General features: G+C 42.2%; 1 protein-coding gene and 1 non-coding gene across 3 annotated transcripts in view; both read left to right on the forward strand.

Annotated features, from left to right (window-relative positions):
* Nr2c1 (nuclear receptor subfamily 2 group C member 1) overlaps nt 1–22,100 on the forward strand; it is a 48,391-nt gene that overhangs the window by 18,704 nt on the left and 7,587 nt on the right. Inside the window, exons 6-11 of one of the 2 annotated variants that reach the window (XM_021647843.2) lie at nt 1,021–1,168; nt 1,256–1,346; nt 3,147–3,331; nt 4,209–4,368; nt 12,741–12,862; nt 20,067–20,206. In XM_021647843.2, the coding sequence (XP_021503518.1) occupies nt 1,021–1,168; nt 1,256–1,346; nt 3,147–3,331; nt 4,209–4,368; nt 12,741–12,862; nt 20,067–20,206 (846 nt within the window). The remainder of the gene's footprint in view (nt 1–1,020; nt 1,169–1,255; nt 1,347–3,146; nt 3,332–4,208; nt 4,369–12,740; nt 12,863–20,066; nt 20,207–22,100) is intronic. The other variant, XM_060377935.1, reaches the window with a different exon arrangement.
* Nucleotides 2,587–2,693, forward strand: LOC132652688 (U6 spliceosomal RNA). Its single transcript, XR_009590265.1, has one exon. It is a non-coding gene; the product is annotated as a U6 spliceosomal RNA (small nuclear RNA).

Below are 22,100 nucleotides of genomic sequence, written 5' to 3' on the forward strand. Positions count from 1 at the left end.
CAGAACTTAAATGTTTTAATAGGCATAATAGAATTTTTAGTGATTTTGTTGTCTTCCCCAAATTCTCTGTAACACTCTGAATGTTAGAACTGCGTATCATTAAAGCAGCTAGTCACCTGTGTGCTTTGTGACTGAAGCCCAAAATGTGACCTTGGTAACAGCAGCTGATACTGACGGAACCCCCAGTGTTCCAAAAGCCGCTCCTGGTGTGTGCGCACAGCCGCCCATTCTCACGGCAGTTCTCTGCAGCCAGCTCTCCCGTAACCACCTTACCCGAGAAAGGCTGGCGACTCGCCAGAGGACAGGCACCTAAGATGTGGCTGAGCAAAGTGTCGAGTTCTGACAGTCTGTTCTTCCATCCACCCTAAAAGAAACTGCGCATTTAACAAACGCCTCGCTGCCCCTGTAGGTTTCACGGAATTCTTAGAGACACTGCATATTGTGCAGACGGACTGATGTCTAATACACAGCTATTTCTTAACTAGAAAGGCTCCACTGAGACTTTTTTAATGCTTACTGTTTTTAATTTTATTTATGTGCATTGGTGTGAGGGTGTCAGACCACCTGGAATTGGAGTTACAGACAGTTGTGAGCTGCCATGTGGGTGCTGGGAATTGAACTATTGAGCTCTTAACCACTGAGCCATCTCTCCAGCTCCCAACTTTGGCCTTTTTTATTAGTATTATCTTCAGTTGATTAAATTTCTTTTTCTTTAACTCTATATACATAAGGGACATCTCCCTTCAGTTCTTCCTTCTTGATAGTGAGGGTTTGTTTTTTTGTTTTTGTTTTTGTTTTTTAAGACTTCTGTTTTTTTACCATAGGAGAGCTGAAATAGGGAGAAATGAGAATAAGATATGAATTGACCAGCTTTACAAACAGGCATAGGCTTTGTAAAGATTGACGGTTGCCCTTGGAGTTCAGCTGGAAGCAGTGTTTTCAGCCATGTTGGTGACAGCTTAGATTTACAGATTTGCATAAATCTGTGTTGTAGTGTAATTGTCTAACGTGTTTTTATAGCTGTTCAGTGTGAAAGAAAACCCATTGAAATATCCCGAGAAAAATCTTCCAGCTGTGCAGCTTCAACAGAAAAAATCTACATCCGCAAAGACCTCCGAAGCCCGCTGGCTGCGACACCGACCTTTGTCACAGACAGCGAGACCGCCAGGTGCCCTACTGCTGACCTTAAGAAGTGGGTCATTTGTTTCTCCTCCCAGGTCTAGTAAGACTAAAATGCGTGCTTCGTTTGTTACAGGTCATCTGGACTGCTGGATTCAGGAATGTTCGTGAATATTCATCAGTCTGGAATAAAAACAGAATCAGCTATGCTAATGACACCAGATAAGGTGTGTAGCACAATTTAAAGACGCCTCCCCCCCCTCCCCGCCTGTCCTGCTGGAGTTTGAGCCCTAGCCCCATGCAGAGCAACAATTCCTGTTTTCTCTTTTAAAAAATTTTACTTATTTATATACTTTATGTATCTGTGTGTTCTGCTGTCTGCATGTATGCCCTTACTCGGAGTTGTCCTGCTGGCCCTAAAAAGGCGGGAGGGTGCCTGTGCTGAGACACTCTTCCACCTGCACTGGTTCTGGCCCTGCACCGCTCACAACCCCAAATTATTAGGTGTGGTCATTCAGTGGAGGAACATGCGCAGGGTACATGAGGCCCCTGGTTCAGTCCCAGCACCCAGACACGTAACACCGAGCCATTTAACCACCCACACAGTGGCCCAGCCCAAATGAATTTACTCAATTGAAGCATTACGTATGTAAAAGCCTTTGAATTGGAAATGATACTTCCAAAAGCTCACATGTCATTAGGAGAAGTTGCTCATTGCTTTGATGATTGAGAGCCAAAAGGAAGAAAAAATGAACTTCCCTGCTCTTCCTGTGCAGTGATTTTAGCTACAGCGTTGTAGAGAGGACAATTCTCACAAAGGAGGGGCAGCTGGTGTGCTTAGATTCCGTGCCAGTTTGTTACATAAGTTTTGAGGGGCTAGCAAGATGGCCCAGTTGTGAAGATCGAAAATTGCTCTTACTGTGGAGGACTGAATTCATCCCCCAGCATTTGGCTCCCAGCTGTCTGTAACTGCCCCTCCAGGGGATCTGGTGCCCTTCCTGGGCTCCAGAAGCACATGCACTCGTGAATATACCCGCACGTCGACACATATAAATACACATTATTTAAAAGACCAAGCTAAGTCTTTGGGGCTGGAGAGATGAGGTAGCTCAGAGGTTAGGAGCTGATATTGCTCTTGTGGAGGGCACATTCAATTCTCAGCACCCACATGGCAGCTCACAACCATGTGTAACTTCAGTTCCAGGGATCTGGTGCCCTCTGTTAACCAGGCTGCCTGTGGTGCACAGACTATACGCAGGCAAAACACTCATACACGTAAACACTTAAAAAAAATTAAGCTTAAAGAAATTTTAGAAATTTTAATAATATTAAATCATTGTTAATTTTTGAATTCTTATATAATTTGATATCTTTTATAGAGAAAGTAACTATGATTTGAATAGATTAGCTGGTGAATACAATTTTTATTTTAAACTTTTACAAACATCTTTTAAGAACTTACACCTCGTGCTCGCTTCAGCAGCACATATGCTAAAATTGGAATGATGCAGAGAAGATTAGCATGGCCCCTGCGCAAGGACGGCATGCAAATTCTTGAAGTGTTCCATATTTTTAAATGATATATGCAATTAAAACTTTGTTTGAAGGAGTAAAAAAAATAGAACTTACACGTATTTTAAAGCTTGTATTTTCCTCAAGAGTCTGTCTGTCTTTCTCTTTCTCTGACTTTTTCTTTTGCCGTCGACTGCCTGTTCTCTCTGTTTCTCTCTCTCTCTTGTTCTTTTTCTCTCTTCCTTTCTTTCTTGGCAAGCTCTCACTCTGTAGCCCAGGCAAGTCTGAAATTCACTACATAACTCACACTGGCCTTGAATTTTTGGAAATTCTTCTGCCTCAGCCTCTTGAGTGTTGGGATTATAGAAATGAACTACTGTATTCGTGAATTTGATTTATTAATGGTTATTAATAATTTATTAATTAGTATCCATCACCTAGAGTTTGATATGCAAGGGTTTAAAATGTATCAGTACCATTTCGCAAAATGTACGTGCTTTCTTTTCTTCCTAAAGGCTGAAGCGCGTCAGGGAGACCTAAGCACACTGGCCAGCGTCGTCACATCGTTAGCAAACCTCGGCAAAGCTAAAGACCTTTCTCACAGCAGGAGTGAGATGCCCGTAGTGGAGAGCTTACGCAACGGTGCTACGTCATTCTGTGCATTTCATCAAGACACTCAGACTAATAGTGATGTTTCAAGGTAAGGGCTGTTTGGGCTCATCATTCGAAGCTTCGTTTTAATTGGTCAAAATGTTTTGGCATTAAAGTCTATCATCTATAAAAGTCTCTGATAACAATATTTCTGTAAGACTTAGAAAATGTTAAGATTTAACTGAAAATCTGCCCTTAGTGCAATGTGCTGACCACACTCCACTCGTTTCACGAGCTAGGTGAGTGTGTATCAGAAGACCAGTGCTCAAGTCTGATAGAAGTAACTTGTGTATGTAGGAGTAGGTATGAGGACTTCTCTCATACTGAAGGAGATTATGGTAATATGCTAATATATAATACTACAAGCTACACTTACTAAGTTCAATGTATTGATTTTGTGACTTGTACAATCACAGAGGTCACTTCAACACAGCAGTCTGGCCGGCATACAAGAAAGCCCTGATTTCTGAAGCCTGCTAGTTGTCTGTTTTGTGTATGCTCGGGGTGGGGCCCAGGGCCTCCTGTGTACACCACACAAGCCTCCTACCACTGAACCATACCCTACCCTATTTGGAAAAGAATCTCCCTCCCCATAGGCCTGGGTGCTAAGCTGGGGCCTAATTGCATGCTAGGCAGGTGTTCTGCCTCTGAGCTGTTCCCACAGCCCCTTGACTTAAATCTTAATTCCAGAATTTTGTATAAGAATTTTATTTTAGTAGCCGGGCATAGTGGCGCAAGCCTTTAATCCCAGCACCACTCCAGAGGCAGAGGCGGGCAGATCTCTGTGAGTTTGAGGCCAGCCTGGTCTACAAAGCGAGTCCAGGACAGGGAAGGCTGCACAGAGAAACCCTGTCTCAAACAGGGAAAGAAATTCATTTCATTGTTGGAGATTGGCCGGGCTCACAGTGTCTGGTGTCTCCTTACAGGGCCTTTGACACTCTTGCGAAAGCTCTGACCCCTGGGGGAAGCACAGCCTGTCAGAGCTCTGTAGAGGCCATGGATGGGAGCATGCATCTAATCACCGGCGAGGCGAGCTGCATGGAGAGAGAAGGGCCGCTTCTCAGCGATTCACATGTAGTCTTCAGGGTATCTTTACTTTTTATTTAATCTCATGTTACAGCTTGATTTTGATTTTTCCAGTCGAGATTTGCCTGTTAAAGTCAGAAATAACCCTGGTAGACTTTCAGAACTGAAACACTGCCCCGCCGTAGACAGTGGATCATCTTGCTGTGGGTTGTTACAGCGCAGTCAGTTGGGTAGATTTCAGGAGCAGTTGCTTTTTCCTCCAGTAAGCCTCGGGGGTCACTGTGAACTGAGAGCACGGCTTCCGTTCAATGCGTGCCTGCTACTTTTTCCCTGTAAATTGGGATCTAAGACCCTTACGTTAAAAATGATAAAGATAAAAATGATAAATGTGTGAGTTATCTTCCTACCCTTCAGCATTATCATATGAGGGTGCACATAATGCATTTTAGCCTTAGGTTTTTAACTGTTTGTACTTTAAAAAAAAAAAAGTTTTGGGAAAGGAGCGTTTGAAATTTATTTTGCTCTCCTCAGTACATTTGATATTGGTACTAGGGATGGAACCCTACGTATGCCCTGCATATAAGGCCCTACGTATGTCAGGCAAGCACGCCACCACTGCCCCCTCCGAAGCCTCTGTCTGTATAAACAAGTAGACCGCTAGAAATAATACACAAGAAGCCTAAGAAATGGCCCTCTAACAATTGATTTGTTATTCCAATTAATACGCTGAGCAGAGCTGTAGCTGTGCCCACCACTGAGATCTCATTAACAGCACAGCTGACCCCTACCTGGATCTTTGCCCTGTGAGTTGTGAATGCTGTTAGAAAGAGATATGCAAAATCATTGAGCAGACAGAGATTATACTTAGAAATTCATAGCAGTTCTGGAACACTTGAGAATGATTTACGATAGATTATAAACTCTTCTACATCTCTTAGGAAAACATTTATAACTATGCAAATAAGTTTCTGTACTGCCAGTAAAAAGAATGGACAGAAAATAAATGTATCATAGACCAAAACACCACGTAAGATTGGTATTTCAAAACTCAGCTTAGTTGGAATAGCTACAGAAAGTGTTAACTATGGCTTAGTAATTGCTGCAGCATGATATGCCAGTTAAATACATCAGAGAAACCAGTTCTCATGTAAAAAATTTACTGAAGATAACTTAGAAAAAAATTTAAGTGTTTTTTTTTTGTTGTTGTTGTTTTGTTTTGCTTTGTTTTTGTTTTTCCGAGACTTGGTCTCTGTGTAGCCCTGGCTGTCCTGGAGCTCACTCCATAGATCAGGCTGGCCTCCCAATTGCTGGGATTAAAAAGGCGTGTGCCACCACCACCCAGCTTCAAGCAATTTATCTGCATTGCACAGAAAAAAATTCACAGACAAGATAATGAGAATAATTAATGCTATGCTTAAAAGTTGTTCTTCAAGTTGGGCACAGTGACTCACGCCTGTAATCCCAGGACTCTGGGAGACTGAGGCAGGTGGATCTCTGTGAGTTGGAGGCCAGCCTGGTTTACAAAGTTTACAGGACAACTAAGGCTACACAGAGAAACCCTGTCTCAAATAAAACAACAACAAAAACAAAACAAAACAACAAAAAAGTTATTCTTGGAGCTACAGACAAGGGTGAATGAATCAAGGCAAAATGCTCTTTCCCATTGTCCTTTCGTATTCTAAATAAAACACATTTTTTTTGTGTTCCCAGTTTCATTTCCTGCTCTGGACTTAGATTGGAGGAAGGACAACAAGAGAGATGTAGGCAGAGACCCAGTGCAAGCAGGAAATTTTAGTGAGCAGCTGTTCAACTTCCTTATATTGATTGGTTCTCATATTTTTAATTGTATGAAATAAATGCTTTGGACAGAGAATTAAACAAATTCAAACTCTGGCTGTTCTTTCTGGAGTTGGCGGGTTCTCTCTCTCAACTTTTGCTTCCAGTCCTGGGCAGAGTTTTATTTTTCAGTGATTCCACACTGCAGTCATGTCACAGTCAGTTCTTCCACTGGGGTTCTTGGGCCCGAGTCTCAGGGAGCTGACATCCTCAACCAGATCATTGGCTGTCCTCCAAATCCCCGAGCAGAGCAGCCTTTAGCTCTGTGTGTCTGATATAATTTGCATATTCTCACATCTGTTCTGTCAGCTGAGCCACGCCACCTTCCTTTGGATGAAGTTTTCTTCTCATTTTGTTGTTGAATTAAGATTTGTATATTTTAGTGTTTTTCTCAAAGCAACCAAAAATACGGTAAAGAGAAACTAGCTGATAAAATAACTGTAAGAGAAGAATCTAAGATGATAGTAATAATTAATGCTTTATTTAATGACTTTGAGATATGATTTCAAAAATCTCTTTAATGTCATTCTTATAAGAGTAATTACGGTAAATGGGACTTCCATCCTTTGAAGTAAATATATGAGCCAAGAGTGCAGTGGGTTTCCAAAACTCTTGTGACTGCTCCACTCACCACCTCATTTGTCCTGCATGGCTGTGACTAACCATCCTGTTACTTCAATTTTCCTCTTCTCGTTTGTTCCCATCATTGTATTTTAAAGCTCTTCTAAAGTTCTAGCTTAAATTGTCACAGTAATATCTTTATGTTCCTCATATCTTCTGCATCTTTTCCTGGATTCTGAAACCAGCATAAGCTTTGTTAAAAATCAACCCACTATGTCACTTGACAATTTAACATGTAATAAGACCCTGTCACAAAAAAGTCAACCAATCAGTGTATTTCATAGCTTCCGTTGCTCCTGTGGGATTCAGGCTGTGTCACATGACCTCGTAAGACCTTTCCCAAGTCAAGACTCCATCCCTTCCTACACCTGCCATTTTTAACCCTGCCCACGGGTCTCAGTGCTGAGACTTGAGTTCTGAGACAACAGTTCCTAGTTTTCCCAGCGGTTCATCAGTCACCTTAATGGCTAATCCAGAGTCACAAAACCTCCCCTAACAAGTCAAGTGAGGTGTTTATTTTCCCCCCTTTTGAAAGTTTTATTCTGATAGTTAGAATTTTATCTAGAAGCTGCACTAGTAGGCAAATAAGGAAAACACACTACTAGTATTTTATTTGTTTAAAGGTGGCTTAAAACTATTTGGCAAAGGGTTTTGAGGTTTTTTGGAAGGTGTTGTTTTCTTTGGCAGATTTCTGTTTGTTACTTTGGATTTTGAGACAGGGTCTCGCTGCATAGCACATGCTGGTTGTGAACTCCCAGTCCTCTTAATGTGCTGTGAAGACAGGCAGGTGCTACCACACCCAGCATCCCTTACCCATAGGAAATTCTGAAATGGCATACTTCCCAAAACTTTTGCATTTATTTCTATGTAAAAGTAGTTACATCCTTGTTGTAAAGCACTTAAGAATTCTTTTAAGAATTGCCTTGTGGAGCGGGGAGGGGGCTTGGCCCAGTCAGTAAGTTCTCCACATGGCATGAGGGCCCAAGTTCAGATCAACAACATCAAAATAAAGCGTAAAGCATGGTGTGTGCGCTTGTGATCCTAGCTCTGAGGAGACCTGCAGGAGGCTCCCTGAGCTCACTGGCCAGCCAGTCTTGCTGTATCAGGGAGAGACCCTGTCCCAGAAGCAAGGGGAGGAGCCAGCAGGGAAGTGACCAGGTAGAGTTGGACCCCTGAAGTGCACAGTGGAGAGAACTGGTCTCTGAACGGCACATTAATTTAATGGTATGGCCTAATGATGTTTATTATTAGTCCTATGATTATTATGGAAGTATTATCTAACCCACTATTATTTTCAATACGGGACACAGACTCCTTGTATTTATTATAATTGCCTTATAACACCTTGGGTGGACAGGTAATTCCACCTATGCTACCTCATATCTCCCAGCTCCCATCCTAGTCTGTCTGCTTTACCCATTCGTATCTGGGCTTCCTTCCATCCATAATCCCATGATACTTGCTTGTACTCTTCATCTGGACCATTCCTTTCCAAGACATTCTTGGAGTCCTTCCTCCGGGCCCACATGGTTCCTTTTCCTGCTGACCCATTGTGGTGGTGTCCTCCTTTCTTTCTTTCCTTCTCTCTTTTTCCCAAGATCCTCTCTTCTTCAAGCCCACCAACCTTAGCCACGCCTACCCCATTTGCCCTGCCTACGTGTGTCAGCTTTTTTTTATTGGCCAAACAGGAATAAGTTCCTAGGCAAGGTTACAAACATCATTTGGGGTACATGAGTTTCTTAACATCTGGGCAGCAACCAGACCTTGGGGGTCCAATAATTAGCATCAGAATATATAGCACTAGACCAACACCCAACATTGTTTTTTTGTTTTGTTTTGTTTTTGTTTTCATATGAAGTTGAGGCTTGCTATTTCAAGGCCTGTAAAAAATTGTGTTGGAATTTTGATGGGGTTTGCATTGAATTTGTAGATTGCTTTTGGTAGGATGGACATTTTTACTTTGTTAATCCTACTGATTCATGAGCGTGGGAAATCTTTATTTTCCCCCCTTTTGAAAGTTTTATTCTGATAGTTAGAATTTTATCTAGAAGCTGCACTAGTAGGCAAATAAGGAAAACACACTACTAGTATTTTATTTGTTTAAAGGTGGCTTAAAACTGTTTGGCAAAGGGTTTTGAGGTTTTTTGGAAGGTGTTGTTTTCTTCGGCAGATTTCTGTTTGTTACTTTGGGTTTTGGGAAATCTTTCCATCTTCTTATATCTTCTTCAAATTCTTTCTTCAAAGACTTGAAGAGTTTTTTTAATTTTTATTTTATTTTTATTAATTACAGTTTATTCACTTTGTATCCCAGCTGTAGCCCCCTCTCCCATCCCCTCCCAATTCCACCCTCCCTCCCTTTTCTTCTTCTATGCCCCTCCCCCAGTCCAATGATAGGGGAGGTCCTCCTCCCCTTCTATCTGACCCTAGTCTATCAGATCTCATCAGGACTGGCTTCTTTGTCTTCCTCTGTGGACTGTCTTCCCCCTCAGGTGGAGGTAATCAAAGAGCCACCCATGAGTTCATGTCAGAGACAGTCCCTGTTCCTATTACTGGGGAACCCTCTTGGACACTGAGCTGCCATGGGCTACTTCTGTGCAGGATTCTAAGTTATCTCCATGCATGGTCCTTGTTTGGAGTATCAGTCTCATACTTGAAGTTTTTAACATACAGGCTTTTCACTTGCTTGGTTAGAGTTAACTCCTAGATGTTTTATATTACTTGAGGCATTTTGAAGGGTGTTGTTTCCCAGATTTCTTTTCCAGTCCATTTGTTTATAGGAAAACTACTGTTTTGTTTTGTTTTGTGGGGTTTTTTGTTTGTTTGTTTTAGTTAATTTTGTATCTAGCCATTTTTCTGAAAGTGTTTATCATCTTTAGGGGCTCCCTGGTAGAAGTTTTAGGGTCACTTATACATATTATTATCATCCGTAAATAGTGATACTTTGACTTCTTCCTTTACAATTTGTATTCCCTTGATCTCCTTCAGTTGTTTTATTGCTGTAGCTAAAACCTCATGTACTATATTGATTAGATACAGAGACAGTGGACAACCTCTTCATGTTCCTGATTTTAGTGGAATTGCTTTGAGTTTCTCTCCATTTAATTTAATGTTGGCTATAGGCTTGCTGTAAACTACCTTTACTGTGTTTAGGTAGGTCCCTTGTATCCTTAATCTTTCCAGAACTTTTAATCATGAAGGGTGTTGGGTTTTGTCAAAGGCATTTTGAACATCTAATGAGATGATCATGTGTGGTTTTTTTTTCTTTCAGTTTATTTATATGGTAGATTGCATTTACTGATTTGCATATGTTGAATCATCCCTGCATTTCTGGAATGAAACCTATTTGATCTTGGTGGATTATCTTTTTGATGTGTTCTTGGATTCAGTTTGCAAGTGTTATAGATATGTTCATAAAGGAAATTTGTCTGTAATTCTGTTTCTTTCTTGAGTCTTTATGTGATTTAGGTATCATAGTGACTGTGGCCTCATAAAATGGATTGGGAATGTTCATTCTTCTTCTGTTTTGTGAACTAATTTGAGGAGTATTGGCATTAAGTCTTAACTTGGAAGTCTGGTAAAATTCTGTGCTGAAACTGTCTGGCCCTGGGTTTTTCTTGGTTGGGAGGCTTTTAATATCTGCTTCTATTTCCTTAGGGGTTATAGGGCTTTTTAAATTGTTTATATGATCTTGATTTAACTTTAACTTTTGTTTTTTACTTTAAAAAGAAGAAGTTTTAACATTTATGTATCTGGGTATTTTGCCTTCATGGATGCCAGTGCTGCCCATGTGTGCAGTGACCCAGGAGGCCAGAAGAGGGTGTCAGAGCCCTTGCGACTACAGTTACAGAGGTTGTTAGCCACCTTATGGATACTGGGTATCAGACCTCTGTCCTCGGGATGAGCCACCACTGTTCTTAACCAGCCAGGAATCTTTCCAGCTCTTGTTTTTAGCATTTTATCTGACATTCCTAGAAAACTTTTATATTTTATTGATGAAAACTCTTTGATCTTTTGGTATCATAGATACCTTTGAGGATGTGATCGAAGCTGTATATTAATCCCCTAGGAAAATAATATTGAGAGCTGGAAAGATGGCTCAATCAGTAAATCCTTGTAAGCATGAGGACCTGAAATTGAATCCCAAACCTCACTTTAAGTAAACAAACAACAGTGTTGCTCTCCAGTTCTAATCGCAGCTTTGTAGACACAGAGATGGGCTTCCCTGGGACTTCCCTGGGGCTCCGGAGCCAGCGAGAGGCTCTTTTGCAACAGCATGATATGTTAGGAATAAGGTCGTCCTCCATCCTGCACTTGCAGTCCCATAAGTGCACTTGCACACACAGGAATGCATACAAGGAAAGACCATACGGCACAGTTCCGCCCCACCCCCACCCCACCTAACAGGCAGCTGCTGTTCACTGTCCAGAGTCTCCCTGCCCTTTCCACTCCAGCAGAAAGTCAGTCAGCTACATTTTATTTTGCTATTTTGTCTACTTGGGTGTTGGTGGGGCTTTTGTTTTGTTTTGTTTTAGTGCAGATCTTGCCCGGGAGCCCAGACTGCTTAGAACTTGCTGCACAGACCAGCCTGGCCTCAATTTCACTGCTGTCCTCCTGCCTCATCCGTCCCAAAGCTGGGTAACTGGGCACCACCACGCCTGGCATATTTTTGCCTTTACTGTCATCTCAACTTTTCTTGCTAATTTTGATACTTGTAACCTATTCTGTGGTGGACATTATTCTTTTTGCTAGTGAAGGAAATTCGGGTTGTCCCACCATTTAACATCACTGTTAGAAGCAGAGCTACAATGGACATCCTTACCTGTGATTTTCTGTGTGTATGTGTGTTTTTCTAGAATAGATTTGGAAATGGTGCCTGGGACCAGAAATGTGTAAGATTTTGCAGTTTCTCAGATTTGGGGGTAGATATTCCGAGTTTTTTATAGTTGAACACTGCTGATCCAAAAATCCAAGAAGGGCTGATCTCTGAAACTGTACGCATTGGTCCCCAAAATCGTTGAGTGTAGATTTTTAGATTAGGTTGTTCAGCAATGTTTAAGGTTACAAGATCTGACTCAGTTTTCCAATGCTGGTAGATTAACAGCCAGATTTCCTCTGGTCGCTGAGGGTGCTTACTTCCCTGGTTCTCACTGAGGTCAGTACTAATGCTTCAATACAGAAAAAGTGCTCCTCACATGAGCCACATCAGCTTTCCTTAAGATTTTCAGGGTTCTTTCAGAAGTATTTTGATAGAGGATTTATTTTCACTGTGGTCTGACACTTAAAATAGCTATCTAAAGTCAAACTTAATATTACTTACTTATTTGTTTAGCACAGTACAAACTAACAGCCTTTGACTTGCTTTCCTATGAACACAGTTTTCCCATAGATTTTTTTTTTTTTTAACATACTCTTGTATCCAAAACAATATTCTAGGATAGGGCCGCGCTGCACAGACCTGCTTTTTGAAGAACTGAAGGAGTGTCAGTGTTGAGCCCTGGCTCCCATGTTTTGTTTTGCTTCATTCAGGCTGTAGCTGTGCCACGTGTCTGCAAGCATGCTCTCCTCGGTAGGCACTAGCCAGCCTGCTTCACGCTCACTCCTCTGCCATCCCTGCCAGCATAACTAGCCTAAATGAAGGCGCCTTCCGCAGACAGGCTTCTGGTACAGAGAAGGGAGAGGGGAGGAAAATGCACCGATGTGCCCAGATAGTAACTTCATAAATAAACAGATCGTGTCTGATAGCCATCAGCTGAGGTCTGCTTGCCTGGATAGCTATTGCACCGAATTTACGATCTGCTCCTTTCTTCTAAGCACTATTATAATATCCAGAGACTTGAATTATTTCAGTATTAGGTTTTGCAGGTGAGGATACAGGATTCCTACAGGATGTGTTATATATTCAAGTTTTTCAGAGAACTGATAATTTGAGAACTATGAGTCATGAGATGATTTACCTAAATCCCTGTTCACGCTAGCTCACCATGCCTTCTCCTGTGCCCGAGTACCTGAATGTGCACTACATTGGGGAGTCGGCCTCCAGACTGCTGTTCTTATCGATGCATTGGGCACTTTCCATCCCTTCTTTCCAGGCACTAGGGTGAGTGTTTTGAAGTCCTTGAATATAAATGTGATTTTTGTGGCACACATGTATCTAAACAAGAACTTTATTTGGGGAGGATTTGTGTTACAGTAGAAAAATGGTCTACCATTCTATTTATATGATAGTTCATGATAGCTAACTACTGTTTTCTCTATTACTTTTTGTGTGGAAGAGCAGCCATGTTTTATAGTTTGAACAAATGAATAATCTAGGTAAATGGAGAGGACAAATTGTGGTCAGCATTGGCAATGGCCATCTTTTATTAATTCAGTAGTAGTAGTGTCTGGGGTTCCGGGAGAGGCCCAGTGGTTAAGAGCACTGTCTGCTCTTGCAGAAGACCCAGGTTCTGTTTCCAGGACCGTCCTGGTGGCTCACAGCCTTCTTAACTCCAGTCTCAGAGGATCCAGTGCCCTCTTTCTGACTCTGTTGCTGGCACCAGGCATGTACATCGCACAGGGAGACAGGCTGGCAAACTACACATACACACACATTTTCTTTTTTTAAAGATAGGAATGTATCAGAACTCAGGCATATCTAGCCTCCTGGCCAGGGGCCACAGACAGCCAAAGATAGCTATAAACACAGCCTAATATAAAATCATACAGCAGTGTAGGTTGTGACATGTATTAATTGTATTTATGTATTGTAATTTGATGCTGTGATCTGTGAGTGAGCCTTGTAGGTGGCCATGCCTTGTGCAGTGTTAAAAGGCTAGATACTCCTGTTGGGCAGTTGTTGCCTCCCCCACCCCACCCCAACAACAACCTTGTTTCAATATTCATCAAAGACATGGCAGTAGCAAGCAGTATTTGCCTTACATGGTTATGTTTTAAATTGGAGGTCATTTCCAATCATCTACTTTCCACTTCAAAGATAAAACAAACAAACAAACAAAAAAACCACGCCAACCTCCATTGACCATTTTAAAAATGTGCTCTAACCATATCTATATTTCTGTTCTGAAGCAATCAGACGAAATGGAAAGTGATCTACTCTAAGAAAGCAGAGTTTCACAAAAGTTTGCCAGATATTGTTTAAAGTAACTGTCACATGACAATGGACAGGCCAAGCAGATAGTCAGCAAGCTTTAGCTTACTCACAGGACCTCGTTTTCAACCTGATTTTGAAACCATTCACTTTCCTGGCCTGTTCATTTGTTTTCCCACTTGGCACATGGAAATAACTACCCCTTCCTAATATGATAAAATACTTTGACTGTATAACTAAGGGACACATGAGCCCTGATTTCAAAGGACATAGCTGATACCACAATTTGGTTACTAGGTGATCAGCGATCTGATTTAGAGGGTGTGACCCTTGAATGAATCTTCCCTTCTTGTCTCAGTAATATTCAGCTTTTAGTATTATTTCAATAAATATTTTAAAGGAAAAATGAAATTGTGGTATTAAAACATTACCATGCTGATGTCTTACTATTTGTTAGGCATTAAGTGCCATCGCCAAACTCATAATTAGGCCAGAAAAGCAACCTAGAGGTTTTTTTTTTTTCAACCCAGAATAAACTACCCATTATTTTAGTTTTAAAAAAGGAGGGGGAGGTGTGGAATCATAATCTGAGCTCTCTCAATTAGTCACAGCACTATTGTTTTTAAGTACTTCTGTGGAATGTGCCATAGTGTTGAAGAAACTAAGACTAGAGCCCGAGGTCTCTGCTTACAGAATAATTAATTTTACAGTGGCAGCCACTCTTCTCTGCGATCTGTACTGGAAATCAGTTTCTGTGCAGCAGCCACTGGGTTCTTAATTAGAATAGCTGTTGAGCTAACAATCCAGGCCATTAGCTGCTACATAAACTCCTACTTCTTATCTCTGCCTGATAATCTCTAAATCCTTTTTATGTGTTGACTTAACCAGATAAGAGCTGGGTGCTAATGGTGGGAAATTCTGTTGTGCGGAGATAAAAGGCTGTTCTGAGTCTGACTGACAAAGGGGCCGAATTTTCCTGGCTGGATACAGAAATTGTCCACAGAGAGACGCAGACAACCGTAGTCAGGCACATTTTTTTCCAGTGACTTGGGTGGGAATTTGGTTAGTGACATTTTATTATGGACTCTGTATTGAATAGGAATGTTGATTTTTTTTTTTCCCTTTAAGATCTGTAGTTTATTGTGTGAGGAATTCATTCTGCATGATTTTAGGTAAATGACTCCACATTTTCAATAGATTAAGAAGCTGGGACCTATTTAATGTGCCCAGAGTGTGGACACCAGCAGGGCTGTTAGGGTGTATGTATTCGTGTGTATGTGTGTGCGCGCATGCGTGTGTGTATATATCTGGAGGGGCATGTGCATTAGCATTACAGGGTACACATGGAAGCCAGTTCTCTCCTAGTTTCAGGAATTGAGCTCACGCTATCAGGTCAGCGGTGAGTACTTTAGCCACCCAGTTACCTCCCCAGCCTCTTCTGCTGGATTCGTTGTTGTTGTTGTTGTTGTTGTTTTCAACAACGTCCAACTGTGTAGCCTCGGCTGACTCAGTTTGAGCCTCATGTTAATCCTCTTGTCTTCAGTCTTTGAGGTGCTGGGATTGCAGGCATGTGCTACCATGCCCAACTCTGCCTGGACTCTTAAAACCAAAAGTTCTAGGGCACGTCATTTGCCACAGCAGACATTATAATTTACATAAGCTTTCGTTAACACTTCACCTCAAAGTCAGGCTGCTGTACTTCCATTAACAGTGCATGTCTTCTGCAACCTGGTGGTTTGAAACCTGCCATTCAGTGGATTTGTTGCATAGTGTTGATTATTTTTCTCTAAGGGCCAAAGATTCAGTTCAAACAAATGTGTGTGGTGGGGGCAGGGCTGGTTAATGCATTGCTGTACTTACGTGGATGCTAAAAGGTTGGGTTGGCCTCGGGCATAGGGGGCTTGGTCAATGTAATGCTTTTGTTGTTGTTAATACTTTTGGGGCTGTTTGAAAATAAGTACTACATGGTGACTGTAATAGTTATTTCCTAACAGAACAATTCTGACAGCAAGCATGCCCATGATTCAGGGTCTTGCCATGATTCCAGGATAGTCTGAGACTCGCTTTGTGGCTCAGGTTGGCCTTGAACTCTTATTCCTCTTGTGTCAGCTTCCCAGGTGCTGAGACTCCAGTCGAAAACCCTGTCCCTAGTTGGAGTTTTGTTTTAAATAAACTTGGGTGGATATCCTTCTGTAACTGATTTCTACAGTTAACCCTTTGATGCTCTTTCTGGCAATAAACTAATCTAGCAATTTACTCTCAGCTGCCCTGTCAGCTACTTTTCCAACATTTCTCATCCTCTGCACTGAGTGTAAGCTGTTCTCTGTGCCTTCTCCATGAGGTCAAGGCATTTCTAGTAGCAAAGACCAGCTCTGTTTTGTTTTTTTTTTCCACCTTTTACTTTCCTGTATTTGCTTTTTGTCCCAGTGACTTTTCTATTGCTGTGATAAAAACGCCATGATCAAGTCAATTTGTTGAGGAAAAAGTTTTGTGTGTGTATGGCGGGGGCGGGGGAGGGGTGTCTTATGTCTCAGGGGGTTTAGAGTCCGTGACCATCATGTCGGGAAGCGTGTCAGTAGATAGTCAGCTATGTATCTAAGAGCTTATATCTTGAGCCTCAAGCAAGAGGCAGAGAGAAATACTGGGAATGGCTTGGGTCTTTTCAATTTCAATTCCTTGTCCCGTGACACAACTCCTCCAACAAGGCCACCACTTCTAATCCTTCCCAAACAGTTCGACCATGTGGGGACTAAGTGTTGAAACCAGAACACCACTTAACTACTGTGGTCAGCTGTTTTCTTTTTGAAACTTCAGAATCAGATGTTAAGATGAAAGCTGGTTTGTTTTTCCCTTTTTCTTCATGCCTAAAGTAACCCTGAAGTATAAAACTATAAAGTAAAACCTCTCCAGAAAAAAACTAATCCCATTGCTGAGCGTTCAGTGCCCTACCAGCTCTTTCCAGGCCATAGTCATTAAACATCCAAACACCCGACATATTGGCACATTGTGTTCTTTTCCTTGATTGTCATCTTACACTGTTAAGTTTCCTGTGTCACATGTATAAATTCCCATTTTTTTTTCCAACGTCTGCCTGTCCATGATAACTTACATACTCATCTCTATCGTAGACATTTGGGCTGTTGCTGGCCTTCTTATTCTCCGTAGTGCCACCAAGCGCAGTGTGTCAGATGTGTTAGTATTTCCATAAAGTAGGTTCTCCCCAGGGGAACTGCGTGTCGTATAAGGTATACGTGTGTGCTCTGATAGTGTCAGGGGTTGTTCCCGGAAGCACTGGCTGGCTACGCTCACCTCAGCAATGGACGAATGGTGCTTCTTCCACCACTATTCCTGATTCTGCATCTTCTCATTTCTGACAGCTGAACACATTGCCCTCTTATTTTCCTTGATTTTAACCGGGATGGATCTCTCTTCATCATTTTATGCGTGAAAGTTTAAAAGTACTGGTCTTCTTTGCATGTGAGCGTTGCTCTCAAGTTCATTCCATCACTAGTTTCTTCTGGTAGCAGGCCGTTCTTCCCAAATACTGAATTCCTCACCCGAGTAATTCCCAGGAGGAGCAACTTCTCTGTAAACTCCGGGCTGCTGGGAAGGGGGTGGTAAGAGCATGGCACACTCCAGCCAGGCCAGCTGGGAACCTACTATGCAGCCCGGGCTGACCGCTTACTCACACGGTCCTCCTGCCTCAGCCTCCCAAGTGTGTTGTGTGCACACGTGCTCCGCCGTGTCACACCCTGTACACTCTTAGGTGGCAGCGTCAGGCTCTGTCTTTTTGTTACTTGTCTTGATTTATGTGTACGTACTGAGCGCACTTATGCACAGCGAAAGCACAAACTTCCAGGTTCCTTTTTAAATTGTGTTTTAATTTATCCTGTGCTTGGGAGGTGGGACGAGGACGGTACAGCACACATGTGGAGGCCGGAGGGCAACTGCCGTAGTGAGTTCTCTCCTTGTACCACGTGGGGCCTGGGGATCGGCAGGTGGCCCGGCCTGAGGACAAGCACTTTTACCTTCCACCCATCCCGCTGACACCTTGTGGCATTTTTCAAGAAGGAAATAATTTATGTGCAGTCATCAGCATGAGCATGATTCTTAGAGGCACGTTTTTACTAACCTGAATCCCTTTGGAGAAAGGAAAGAAATCAACAATTTGTCTGATAATAAAATGTAAGTTTCCCTTGAAGATTTTCTTCCTTGTAGAAATACCTGCACCTATAGCTTCTCTCTCTTTTTAAAGTCCTCACTTTTGCCTGATCAATATCCTCAAAGATAAAAAAAAAAACAAAACAAAGAAACAAAAAGTGGATTTTTCTTTCTATATGCCATGTAATTTGAGCTGTTCACTACCATGCAGAAATACACAAGAGAATCTCCACCTTTGAGTAGTGTGGCAAACAGACCCCTAGCACAACAGTCTAGGAAACTATGAAATCTGCATAACCTCTGGCTAGATGGATAGGTAAGCACCAAAGGGGACTCGAGGGAGAGAGCCATGAGAGGGCATTTCTTCAAAGACACGCGCTCTGAAGCCGGATATCATGTCACACGCCTGAAATCCTAGCAATAGGGAGGCAGGAGCAAGAGGACCATGAATTCCAAACCACCGAGGGCTCCATGGCGAAACTCTGCCTCCAACTAAAACCAATCAATAAACACATAGCTACAACTCCTGGCCTGGAGCTGTGGCTCATGGCCCTGGGTCAGTGTCCAGTCCTCAGCAGCACAACAGAAAAGGCTCCCTTCTGGCCCTCAGAGAACGAGTGGATTTCTTAACTGGGAAGTCAGGTAGAGAAAGAACATCTCAGAGAAGATGGGGCATTTAGAAATGCATCTAATCCTCCACTGAACACCAAATATTGCCCTTCTCATCTTGTCACTTGTCTCGCTGCCCAGGCAAAGGCAGCTTGAGGAAGAAGGTTTTATTTTGACATGTCAGTTTAAGGAATCATGTTGTCCATCATAGCAGGGGAGTCACAGTGGTACTGACAGCAGCATTAGCCATCGCGCTGCTGTTCCCCCTTATTGCTGCAAGACTTCTCTGTAGTCACTGGATTCTTAGGGTAGTATTTTCTGTAGCCTAGGCTTGCCTCAGCCACTGCAGTGAACCCCCAACCCTTACGCCTCCACCTCTTGACCGCTGGGATTGCAAGCTTATCCCAACATTTTTGTGTTTTAGAATTTATCTCCCGGAGCTGGAGAGATGTCTCAGGGCTTAAGAGCACTTGCAGAAGACTTGAGTTCAAGTCCTAAGGTCCACAACAGGCTCTCAGTAGTTTGTAATGCTCCAGAGCATCCAGTGTGTTCTCTGGCCTCGGAGGACACACACATGTGCTTGCACACCCCATCCCCCCCACCACAGACTCACTCACTACACACATACACCACACAGACATACACACACACTTTCCACACACACGCACACACACGCACACACCATATGTAGCCAGACAGTCACATGCACGTGCATATAATTTTTTTAAAGTATCTCCCATCTTTCTTCTAATTATTGAATGACATTGCCTCAGAGTACTCTCCCCTGACTCTCTCTCTCTCTCTCTCTCTCTCTTTCTTGCATGTCTCCTTCATAGCAAGGAGAATTTAATTGCCTGAAGTTAACTGTATACATAGTATGTATATGTTTCCATAACACTTACATAAAATATCTAAAGTCGCACATTTATGTAACCTTCTCTTTCATAGGCAGACATAATCCTCCATGTCAACTCCCATTTCACCAGTGCTTGGCATGTCATGACCGTTCATTTAACTTTTTTGCAATTTTTTCTTACTGGCATGGATGCATAGAAAGTGTGCATGCCCATGGAGAGCACCAGGTCATTTCCACACTCACACAATGTGTAATGATCACCTCAGGGTAATTGATATGTATATTACATCAGGCACATATCCTGTTGGTTTTTTGTTTGTTTTTGACTGGGAAAGTTCAGAATCCTCTCTACTTGGCTTACTGTAAATCTTAGTGTAGCTGTTCTTACGAACTGGCTGATTGATGGTGAGCTAGCTGAGAATCAGATTTCTAGGCGCTCTTCATGGACTTCTGTCGAGTGTACAGAACACAAAATTCTCAGGTTATGCCCGTGAGTCTGCCGGACTAGCTGAATCTGGTGTTTTCTTAAGTGCATCGATCGATGTGAAGTTCATGTCTGATGTGTGCTTTTGTTTCTGTTTTTACTAGGCAAGAAAACAGCATATCATTGGTCAAAGCGTACTGGAATGAGCTCTTCACCCTTGGTCTTGCCCAGTGCTGGCAAGTGATGAATGTAGCAACCATATTAGCAACGTTTGTCAATTGTCTTCACAGTAGCCTCCAGCAAGGTAAAAACGCCTTTATTCATCATGTTCTCAGGGAGTCATCCGCTTTACCAAAGCTGTGGCCAAAGTTAGATACCTTGATGACTGTATTAGTGTTTTACCTCTTTTCTCTGGGTAATTGTAACATTGTGATAAACTCATAATCATTCAAAAACTTTTTTCTTTTTGGTTTTTCGAGACAGGGTTTCTCTGTATCAAGAGCCCTGGCTGTCCTGGACTCACTTTGTAGACCAGGCTGCCTCTGCCTTCCGAGTGCTGGGATCAAAGGCATGCTCCACCATGCCCAGCCCATTCAAAATATTTTTAAATGAGAAAAATGACATGAAGCCTAGTGTATTGGAGTCTGAAAGGCTCTGTAGTCATATTTTTGTCACTAAAATACAATACCTGAGAGCGGGTTACCAAGCAGTGTCTCTAGAAGAGAGTGAATACATATGAGTGCATCAAGGAATCCAAACTGCCTTGTAATTCAAGAATGGTCTGCCCTTGTGAGGAAGACATTAATTCCTCTTACAAGGCTTGCCCCAACACCACTGCTGCAGGAACCAAACTCCAACACGGATTTGGGCAGGGACAAACCACACCCACATCACCATATCACACAGGCCTGTCAAAGTCCACATAGATGTGCATGTAGGTAGAGAAAGCGTGACCGAGTCTCCCAGTGCTAAAGCTGCATTTTTTCCTAATAACCTCAGAGTCACAGGATGAGCTGGTTTTGAATTGGTCCCCCAGGATCTACTGTTTCACCTAAAGAGAATGGGAACATGTCGGTCACAGTGGTGTCGGGAAGCCTGGTCTAGGAAGGCAGAAGTTCAAGGCCAGCACGGGCCACATAGCCAGACCTTTATCCAGACATAGTCCCACTGTACACACAGGCTGTCCTGGAGTGTGATAGAGGTCACCCACCTCTGCCTCCTGAGCTCTGGGATTTAAGGCATGTAGGCATGTGCCACCATGCCCAGCCTCAAAAGGCTTCTTTAAAAGAAGAGAGAACTTGAAAGTCATGGACTCCATACTTTCTTTTTTAGATGTTTCATCTGAGAAAGCAGCAATAAGTAACTTAAAAACACTTTGAAAATGGGTAACTAATTAAAATGCTGCTGCCTTTAAGCTCGGGAATAATGTGTACATTAGTCACTGCTGTTTAGGTCCTTAGCACAATCTACTTTTCACTGGTTTTGTTTTGTATTTTTGGCTGGTATTTGTTTTTTTCAAGACACAACATATCAGTGTCTTCTTCTGCCTTCTACACCCCACCCTCCACCCCACATGCTGGCCAGCAGGCATGTGCTAGGTACTCACTAGTCTATACATTTTCACCCCTCCCTCCCTCCCTCCCTTCCTTCCTTCCTAACTCCTTTCCCTCTTTTTTCATTGTTGAGATAAGGGACAGAGCCTCACTTTATGGTCCATGGCTCATTCAGAACTCACTGCGTAGCTTAGGCTTATACTAAACCATCTTCCACCACACCTGATCTTTTTTTTTTTTTTTTTTTTAGTTTACATTATTTTAAAATCATCTGTTTCCTCATCAAAGGCTGAGAACTCACTTTTAATCCCATCTACAAGAAAGCTCCCAGAGGCAGCATCACAGTCTTATCCCTGGTCCTGAGTCATTGCTGTCTACTAAACACGTGGAATAGCTTTTACACATATCGCTTTCAGACAAGTTAAAATGTTATAAAACTTTATTTTTCTAAATTCTTCTTTGGTCTTTATGTGTTTTGGTCTCAATGTTTGTTTTTTTTTTTTTCTAAACCAGAGTTTCTGATTTTTAAAACTGAAAATAGTTTTCATTATTTTTCCAAATGGTGTAAGATTAAATAACATCCTGTTATAAGCATTTGAGTCTTCCATACTTTGATTTTTTTTTTGTTCTGTTTTGTTTTTACTT

The sequence above is a fragment of the Meriones unguiculatus genome, chromosome 2, assembly GCF_030254825.1.
Source record: "Meriones unguiculatus strain TT.TT164.6M chromosome 2, Bangor_MerUng_6.1, whole genome shotgun sequence".
NCBI lineage: Eukaryota > Metazoa > Chordata > Mammalia > Rodentia > Muridae > Meriones > Meriones unguiculatus.